The following is a 10,128-nucleotide window of genomic DNA, read 5'->3' on the forward strand; positions in this document are numbered from 1 at the left end:
TCTCAACAAAATCCCTGTCATGGCTTCAGTGCCAGGCCCCTCACACCTCTCTTCCTTTAGGAGAAGCTGAAGACAGAAAAACAAATCCCTAAAAGTGGCCAGAAATCATCCCACTTAGAGTTTATTTCATGTGATTGTCAGCATGCAGTGTACTTTCTTGGGGAAAAAAAAGTTCTGTCCCAGTTCACATTATAAATTAATTTACAAATATAGAATTGTGTTAGAAGCAATATTTATAAAAGTCCATACGATTTTTCACAAAGAAAAATATCCATAGAAATTGGTTTTTGTACACACAATCTGGGGGTAGGTAGTCTCTTTGGTTGTCTTTCTCTGTAATATTTAAAAAGTAATGGTGATGTTATTTATACCTCGATAAACTGTTTAAAAAATAATTTTCTGTATTGTGCATTTCAAAAGAAAAATTTAAGAATAATGCTGTGAGTCTCAGAAAAGAATACACAGGGAAAAGTTGAGGTTTTTTTTTTACAATGTACGTGTGGTCCTTTTCCTAAAAAAAAAAAAAAAATTAAATCCCCAAACCAACAATGTTCCTATCAAAGACCCAACAACATGGTACAAAGGCAATTCAGGACATTCTATTCATCTTAATGGAGGCTGTTCCAATAAATCAACAATCATCCCCATTTTAATTAGCACCTCTTAGATAAGTTCAAACAATGGCTGAGCTCTGACTGGGCCCTGGGAGGGTGACCATGAACACCATTCAAATGAAGATACCTCTTGAGAAGTAAAAGGGAGTGCCAAAAATAAATTATATTGATAATTTTTGACAACAAATGTTTTATTAAGAAACTATAAAAATTCCACTTAAAAAACTATTTTTAATAAAATTCTAGTATTTTGTTTTAAAAAATGAGAAATCCAAGACACATGCTAAAAGGGCTAGGATATCAAGTTAATGAGGACCATGGTCACCCTGGACCTCAGGCACACGGCAGAAGGCAGAGGTGGTGCCTACCCTTGCTGCTCAGCGATACTTACTTCAACCAGAAATCTTTGGTCAAATGAGACCTAGTTCATTCCTACCCCTAGACGCTATGTCTGCCTATGCACAATGGCACCTTCTTTTTTTTTTTAGAACCAGAACAGACCTTCTAGCACTAGCTCTAGAGCCAGACTGCCTGGACCCGATCCGGCTCCACAACTTATTATCTGTGTGACCTTGGGGGAGTCACCTGACATCTGAACGTGAGGGGTAGTAACCATACCTAGCTCCCAAGGTTGTTGTGAGGATTAAATGACCTAATACAACCTCGAGTGTCCGTCTGAAACAGCGCTGGGCACTCACGGTTCTCGGGGGCAGCTTCCCGGCTATTAGTTAGTATCTACCGGGGCCCAGGCACGGAGCAGAAGCAGAGGTGACACAGGAGCTGGATGGAGCTCAGATGACCTGCACTGCGGTAGGACCCAGCACAGGATTTCAACTTTAATTCGTAGCCAAAAACTGCAAATGGAGGTTTCCTATAAACATCCAGATATGACTTTTCTAGACAAATGAGGATGCTGCCAGGCAGGAAAATAACAAACGGCCCACAGCAGCCTTTTGCTGGTCCACCAGAGCGCTCCCTTACCTGCTTCAAGGGACCAACTGCTACCTCTTTCCTACTGATCAGCTTCATTCTTTGGCTCTTTGGCCGGCCCTTGGACACATATGAGCTCATAACCCTGCGCTACAGTGACAAACAGAACAGACATGGTCCCTGCCCTCACGCGGGGCTCACAGGCACTGTCCCCAACAGAGTGAGGTGGCTTTCTCTCCAGAGAAACCTGTAAAAGCGCACAGGGCTGCGGGAAGAGTTATCTACTGCTCCCATCGGGCCACAGGAGCACCTGGGCCTCCAGAGGAATGCAGAAGCCCACTTCCTGCCCCATGAAATCTGCATGTCACGAGACCTAGGGTGTGCATATTCAAGTCCGGAGGGTGGCTGTCCCAGGCTGTCCTAGACCTCGGAGCCCTCGCGGGGGTAGATGAGGCTGTTGACCATGCTGAAGTTGTAGAAGGAGCTGCTGAACGGGCTGTTCTGACCCCCGCCGCTGCTGGCGGGGAAGGGGCTGTAGTAGGAGGACCTCTGGCTGCTGCTGCCGTTGCTGGTACCGTTGCTCAGCGGCAAGCTGTCTGGTGGGGCTTCCGGGACGGAGCTGGCGGGGAACGTGCTGCTGGAGGCCAGGGGGCCCCCCTGGATCCCTAGGTGGCGGCCGGTGGGGACTGCCCGCGGGGTGCTCCCACTGCTGCTGACGCTCAGGGTGCTCAGGCTGCTGAAGAAGGTGTTGAGGCAAGGGGCGGAGGAGAGCAGGGACCCTCCCGGGGAGGAGGCAGTACTCTTTGCACCCTCAGGGGACTCTGGGGACTGGGGCGGCCTTAGCAATGCAGGGGGGCTGTCTCCTTCGGGCTTCCCACCCACGCCGGACCCCAGTCCCGAAGAGAGCCCTTCTTCCGATTTTGCGGTCCCTGCTGCCACCGTGGAGGTGCCGCTGGCTTCGGAACGGCGCTTGCGCTTCCGACGGAAGTTCCCATTGTCAAACATTTTCTCACAGTTCGGATCCAGGGTCCAGTAATTCCCTTTCCCTGTGGAGAGGAGAAAGGCACTTAAGTCAGAGAAGCGCCCAGCTCAGGCCCCTGCAGTCAGTCACCTTCAGTTCTGCAAGGAGGAGCACAGACTCTCATAAATGCGGACTGAGATGAAGATTATCCTTTCGGGGAGACCTTGCTCCTCGCCTTCTACAAGAAATCCGGAACAAAGGTGTTCTGGCCATTTCCACCTCCCCCTGGCAGTGTCTGCTACCCAAATCTTAAGACCTAATTCTAGGTCCAAGACACTTTTAATTACCCAACGCCTTCCCCTCCGGATCCATACGCTGTACCCTAGCAAAATCTTGGTGCTGCTTAAATTCGAGCCCACATTTCTTTATTTACAGAAGTAGGCATAAGGATAATGCCCATTTCATAGACTTATGCGAGGGTTAAGTGCTGTCTCCACAGAGAAGCTGGCACACAGCAGTGAAAATCACTATCTGTTATTGTTATTGGCTGAAAGGTACACTATTTGTCCCTGAAACAAACAAAACACACACACTCCACTGGAAAAAGCAACCTCAAGTCATTTATCTTGCCAAATAAAAATTACAAAAGTTACCACTGAGCCATCAGTGGTTTTAACAACTTGGGTAACATTGTTCATGGTACAGGAAGCTCCTGCAGTCTACATGCCCCCCCTCCCCCACCTTGAGCAGCAGAGGCCCTGCATCCCTCACCCTGCAGATCTCAGATCAGAGCCTCAGGTAACGCATGCAGAGCCAGTCTTCTGCTTAAAAAACTTCCCCCACTACCTAGTACAACTGAGGTAAAAAAGACTTGTCACTTGGAGGATTTTCTCTCTCAGTAACTTTTATCGTTCCCAGTAAATAGGATCTTTGACATGTGAAAGCACTGCTCAGCACTTATCCCATTAAGTGCTTTTACATGGACAACTTCTGCTGCCCCTCACAGCTCTGTGGAGGCAGCACTATCAGTGCCTCCATTTTTCAGATGGTGAAACTGAGGGGCAGATGGGTTAGTAACCTGCAGTATTCCCAGTTGGTAATGGGAATTTAAGGGATTTAAGCAGGCTGACTCTAGACTCAGCATTCTTACCTAGCCACTGTGTTAGGTTGCCTGCACAAACCAGCACACACCCCTCCAAGCCCATTATCTTCATTAACACATTTTTTGCAAATAGTTGCAAAAAGAAAAAATTCTTATTCATACAACTACCATCTAGATGGTAGTACCTGCACCTGATATTGGGCCCCTAAGTCCCAAAGGCTTTGACAAGACACTAGCTAAAGACACCAACTTTTTAGAAAGTCTAAAAGAATATACATGACAATTAATGTGATAATCTCAGGTGATTCAGAGGCCAGACTGGGAAGCTGCACCTTCCAGAACTGTACGTCCTGTCCAATACAGTAACCACTTGCCACACACACGGCTGTCGGTCACTTGAAAAGTGTGTAGTCCAAAATGCCAAGTGGAATCAAACACACATAGGATTCTGAATACTTAATACCAAAAAAAAAAGTATCTCAGTAAAAATTTTTATATTTGGTTTATGTTGAAACAGTAGTTTGGGTGAATTAAAAATAGTAAAAATAATTTCATCAGTTTTTTTTTTTACACCTTTTTAAATGTGGCTACCAGAAAATTTGCCATCACATGTGATTTATACTGTATTTCCATTGGAAAGCTTCCCTCTAGAATACATTGGGGGCAGGGGGTGGGGGGAGGGAACACTCCAGAGCATTTTACACAAACTCCTGGGTCTCTGCAGCATGCAACTGAAACCTTTTCATTTCTCTTTTGCCCATCACACCTGTCCCCTACCTGGTTACCAGAGCCTTCTGAAAACCTCAAGTATAATCGTGTTTCCCTTCTTTTTGGGTCCACCCCACTTCTTCTCAGCTAGAGGAAAACCACTCACAGCACTCCACTGTAACCCAGCCCTTCCCAGCAGAGGGCTTAGCAGCAAATTTGGAGTTTTCATTTTTACATTTGGAAACGGTAAGGCACCGAAACCACAATATGCAGGACCCCAGCTAAAGCTCTCTGATTCCTCTTGGCCCTCTGTCCCGACGCCTGTTGTCACGACCCCCATAACATTACTCTCAAGGTAGGCTCTTGTTTCATGAAGGACACCGTTGATCACGTCTTAGGAACCTGGGGCAGGAAGAAGGGCATCCAGGGACAGCCTGAAAGGCCTGCTGTTGCTCGGTCTCTCACCACCGCTTCGGTGCAATGGGGTGTGATTCTCAGCTCACCTGAATCCCTTTACAGTTGTCCCTTATCTAAGATCGCACGCGGGTTCTTACTGCTAACCTACCTCCCTGTGACTTGGACCGTCCCTTCAATCGGCATGATGAACACCACCCAGGGGTGGCTTCCCGTCTGAAGATACGGTCTTTTTCCTTCTTCTCTAACTGGCCAGCCTCAGCGCTCGCGCGCGCGTGTGTGAGCTCCACCCCCACCGGCTCCCCGCTCTGAGGACCCTCTGATGGTTCCCTTTGTCTTCCGGCTTGCCCTCACCCCGGCCAGACGAGGTCGGAGGTTCGGGTGGTGGGTCCCCACCCCGGCTCCCATCCCCAGTTAGAGAGGACCCTGCGTGGAGCTTCAAGTCAAGCCCCACGCCAACGCAACCCTTGCCCGCGCGCCGCTGCCCCCCACTCCCCGGCGGGCAGCACTTGTCCGGCGGCCTCACCTGGGTCGTCCTCGTCGCGGGGCACCTTCTTGAAGCAGTCGTTGAGCGACAGGTTGTGGCGGATGGAGTTCTGCCAGCCGGCCTTGCTGCGCTGGTAAAAGGGGAAGCTGTCGGCCACGAACTGGTAGATGTGGCTGAGCGTGAGCTTGCGCTCGGGCGCGCTCTGAATGGCCATGGCGATGAGCGCCGAGTACGAGTAGGGCGGCCGCACCATCTTCATCAGGTCCTCGCGGCTGGCCATGGACAGCCAGCCCAGCTCCCCCGGCGCGGCGGGCCCCGCGGGCGAGGCGGGCGCGGCGGGCGCGGGCTGAGCGAAGGCCCGCTGCGCGCAGCCGAAGGTGCCGGCGGCGGGGGCCGGCTGCAGGAAGGGCCCGGCGGCGCCCCCGGGGGGCGGGGGAGGCGGCGGCGGGGCGCCCAGGTACGCCGCGGCGGCGGCGGCAGCGGCCGCAGCGGGCGGGCCGCCCACGCCCGGCCCGTTGAGCCACAGGTAGGGGTTGGCGGCGGCGGCGGACGGCGCGGCGTAGTCTGCCAGCCCGTAGGGCGCCCTGGCGGCCGGAGGGGCGCCCTGGGCGGCGGCGGCGGCAGGCGGGGGCAGGCCGGGCTGCGAGTAGACGCCGAAGTTGTCGCCGCAGTAGAGAGCCATGTCGGTGGCCGTCGGCGGGTGCGGCGCGGCGGCGGCGGCGAGAGGCGAGCGGGGCTGGTCTCGCCGCGCGGGCGAGAGCATCCCTTTGGGGGCCCACTCCACGGCCCCGCCTCAGCCCTCGCAGGACGACCGGTGCTGGGGGTGGGGGTGGGGGGGTCGACGGCGGCGCGCGGAGCGCCTGCGGTTCGGCCTCTTATAACCGTCTGCGGCGCGGCTCCTCCCGGGCCGGCCCGGGGCTGGGCGGCGGCCCGCGGGCCGGGGCTCTCCACGCCCCCGCCACGCCCCACCTGCCCGCGCAGCCCGGCAGAGCGCGCCCCAGCCCTCGCACCGCCCGCTCGCCTCCGGAGCCCCCCCCCCCGCCTCCCCCGGAGTCCCCCGCCCCGCCCCCGGAGCCCCTTCTCGGCCGGCGCGGGGAGCCCGGGAGCCCGGGGGAGGCCGGCGCCTCCAGGTTGAAGGCGAAAGGCACCTCATTCCCCGCCGGCGCGTTCTTAGCTCAGGAGAAGAAAGGAAATAACGAATGTTGAAACCCAGAGAAGAGAACCCAAACGGTACAACTGTTTTCCAAAAAGTTCCCCGGAGGAGTTTGGGTGGCCGCGCAGACTACCTGCCTGGCCCCCTGCGGTTTTCTACTCAAGCTTCTGCACCTTTTGTCATTGAGTTACTGGATTCCCGGCCAGTCCCAACAGATCGGCTTCTCGCCGAAAATAATAGAAGCAATTCACAACTCTCTGGGGTATACGGTAGATTTTTTTTTTTTTTACCGGGCATCCTTGGAGTGTCCCCTTCTCCCTCGGGGATTCTGTGACGGGAGGGACTGAAATTGGTTTTTAATTTTTCTAACCTTGTCTCTAAACACATAACTATACGTTCGTTCACATTCGGCAAGTATTTGTTCGTTTTAAGTCCGGTTTGTGCAGTCCTTTGGTGTGATTTGTTTTCTTCAAAAACAGAAGGGCGTGTGTTTTCAGAGACATTTAAATAAGTGGGTTCGAAATTAGCATTTTAAAGCCAACTGTAATTTAAACTGTGCCAGAAGCGCTCATTTACAAAAATGGTCTCAACGAATTATGGCATAGGACTTGCTTTCTACTTTTCTAAGTTTTGAAATGCGGATCCTCCCTGGAAAAACCAGCGAAACAGGTAAAATACTGTGGCGACCCCACGTGCCCCGCAATCGTTATTTATTCTCTCCGTATAATAATAAGAAAATTGTTTCTCTTACAGTTTAAAATTATTCCTAAATGTGATCTTAACAGGTGACAAGTCTTGAGAATTTCACTTAAGCGGGAAGAGAGGAGGGGAAAGCGCTTTTCTGTTTGCCAACTGCAGGCGGAGAGTTAATATTTACTAATTCGGAAAGCCACCCCCCCACTCCGCATTTATTTTCGTGTTATAAATTCAGTAATGTACTTTACAGGAAACTATTATCTTCTATTATCTCGTTCCTTAAAAAATGACATCCAGAGATATTTAACTAGTAAATCGTGATACCTAAAATGCAAACCACGGTTCAAATGTAAATATTTTTCTTATCATTTCTGGAACCAGAAAAGAATTATTCTCACCTCAAAATTTAGGGCGCTGTTTCTTTCAATCTCTTGGCAAATGCTATAGAATGGAATAGTGTTTGTTTAAGGGTCTAAATTTTCTTTGTGTAGTTAAGCACAGTGTTGTGGATTTTTTTCCTTCCTTCCCAAATAGTCTCAAACAAGGTGGTTTTGTGACTTCTCTTGGGAAGTTAATAATGATGACAACTATAACCCATGAAATTTGAAAGCAATTTTTAAATAAGTTATAATGCCCCAATTTAACATTTGTTCTTAAGTTTAAAGGTCTAACTATAAAAGAGAAAGTCCAAAAGAAAAGCTAGGAACCGAGATGGCAATAAATTAGAAAACATTTGGGACCATCTCCCCTTTCCTAACTGATGTCCTTAACGCCTATCACACCTTCCATTATTTTTTAACAAATTGCTTGTGTATACATACTTTGCAGTTTTTCAGGATTGTTGTTTTGTTGTTTGTCTAATTCTTAACCCAGTAGCTCCAAATTATTCTGAGTAAGAGGCCATGATTGCAGATTATTGTTTCTTGCTTTGATTAAAGGTTCCAACTACTAGTTATTTTTGTGCCTTAACTACAGTATTATCTTTAGCGGACTTTAGTTTTACTTAAAAATGACAGAGCCACCTAGCGGCTCTTTGCCTCTGTTACAGCAGACATCTAGCAGGGATTTGTAAGGTGGACACCCCCTCTAGGGTTTGAAAGTTTTACTTTTCTGTTTTCAATCACATCTTAATTAGATAAGCTTAAAACTATTATTGGTCAATAGCCTGGGGCTTTTCAATGTCAAAGTTAAAATAATTTTTTTTTTTTTAAAAAGGAAAATGTTGAAAGTTACAAGCTGTTAGGAATGGGACAGCCAGGAAATTTCTGGTTCTACTCTTCAACTTTATTCTTTTTTTTTTTTTAAGATTTTATTTATTTGTCAGAGAGAGCGAGCGAGAGTGAGCACAGGCAGACAGAGTGGAAGGCAGAGTCAGACGGAGAAGCAGGCTCCCTGCGGAGCAAGGAGCCCGATATGGGACTCGATCCCAGGACGCTGGGATCATGACCTGAGCCGAAGGCAGCTGCTTAACCAACTGAGCCACCCAGGTGTCCCAAAGTTAAAATAATTTTTAATCCCTATTTTTTAAAAAAGGATTTATTTATTTGAGAGAGTGGGGGAGGGGCAGGGGAGAGGGAGAATCTCAAGCAGTTGCCCACTGAGTGAGAATCCCACTCCGGATTCAATCCCATGACCCATGAGATCATGACCTGAGCCGAAACCAGGAGTTGGAGGCTTAACCAACTGAGCCACCCACATGCCCCAATCCCAATTTTTTTAATTAAATTTTAAACATTTGGTGTACTTAAAAAAAAAAATCAACAGGATAAAAAATGTGCTTGAAATGCAAGCTCCCCATAATAAGACTTTGTCACATTGCCTTTTCACAAAAAGATGAGTCAAGGCTATTGATTAATGCTTCTATGCCAATGTGAAATAGAGAGGCTATCACATGTTTCCATCGCTGGCAAATAAAACACTTGGGGAAAATATGATAAGAGGTAAACTCTGTTGCCAGTGGAGATGAAAAAGGAAACAGAGGAAGTGAGCAAAGGACTCAAGAAAACTCAAATTGTAACTAGAGAATATGGTTTTGGGAATCATGGAGCGGGGATAATACTACCACATAAGCCAAAATATAGAAGATTTATTAGTGCATTTATTATTTTGGGGATTTAAGAAAGGATGTTGAGGGACATCTGGGTGGCTCAGTCAGTTAAGTGTCTGCCTTCAGTTCAGGTCATGATTTTAGGATCCTGGGATTGAGCCCCACATCATAGGGCTCCCTGAGGCCTTCTCAAATGAAGGCTGCACTCCCCCTCCCACACTTCCTTCCTGGGGGCCCAGGGGGTGTTCAGTCCCTGCTCTCACACATTAGCAGGTGGCTCATCCCACCCTTTGCCCCCTCATTTCCAATCACCCAACTCCTGCTCCCCAAATCTGTCACCCACTCTCCTGGGTGTTCTGGAGGATAGGGACTATGTCATTCCCTGCTCCCTTTCTTCCAGTGCTAACAATTAAGGAACACGGACCAAATACCTAACTTTGTGTTAAGCCCCTTACCTGCAACATCTCACTGAATTCTCATAGCCATCCTGTGAAATAAGAAAGAAACCATAGTTTATGGTTGAAGCCACAGAGAGAAAAGTTAAGTAATTTACCTGTGGTCTCCCAGCTTCTAAGAGTGCAGCCAGGATTCCAGCCCAGGCTGGCCAGCTGAGGGGCCCTCTGAGAATTGCTCTCAGCCGTAACTGCCTCCTGCATTATTTCCCCAGAGCCTGGTCCAGTGCCTGACTTTGGGACATGCTCAGTTATCGTGTGCTGCTTGAATAAATTAAACAGTTAAAAACCGTTAGATGGTATCAGCTCTGTACATCATAGATGGTATAATCCCTGAAACATTAAATGGTGCCACCTCTTACCCTCTCTCATCAAAGGCAACCACTTGCCAGCAGTGTCTTATGCTCTCCTCCAGAAAACATTTCGAGGTACTTACTGGTCCAACTCTGTATGCATTTAAAAATGTCCAAGAATGGAATCTGTGTTACTCACTTGGCTCTGCACCTTCTCCTTAATATATTTTGAAGAACCTTCAAAAACAGCCCATATGTCCATATGTCTACC

General features: G+C 49.0%; 1 protein-coding gene across 1 annotated transcript; it reads right to left on the reverse strand.

Annotated features, from left to right (window-relative positions):
• Window positions 1-215: 215 nt before the first annotated feature.
• Window positions 216-6,044, reverse strand: FOXI3 (forkhead box I3). Its single transcript, XM_013051070.2, has 2 exons — window positions 5,256-6,044; window positions 216-2,590 (listed from the first exon to the last, which is right to left on the reverse strand). The coding sequence occupies exons 1-2, from the start codon at window positions 5,977-5,979 to the stop codon at window positions 1,965-1,967; spliced, it is 1,350 nt and encodes a 449-aa protein (XP_012906524.2). The 5' UTR covers window positions 5,980-6,044; the 3' UTR covers window positions 216-1,964.
• Window positions 6,045-10,128: the final 4,084 nt, after the last annotated feature.

Source organism: Mustela putorius, unplaced genomic scaffold (assembly GCF_011764305.1).
Source record: "Mustela putorius furo isolate JIRA1106 unplaced genomic scaffold, ASM1176430v1.1 tig00000281_pilon_pilon_pilon, whole genome shotgun sequence".
Classification (NCBI taxonomy): Eukaryota; Metazoa; Chordata; class Mammalia; order Carnivora; family Mustelidae; genus Mustela; species Mustela putorius.

Coding starts and splice junctions, on each gene's coding strand:
- FOXI3 (XM_013051070.2), bottom strand. CDS start 5,979: ATGCTCTCGCCCGCGCGGCGAGACCAGCCCCGCTCGCCTCTCGCCGCC. Junction 2,591..5,255: donor CCGCGACGAGGACGACCCAG/GTGAGGCCGCCG, acceptor TCCTCTCCACAG/GGAAAGGGAATTACTGGACC.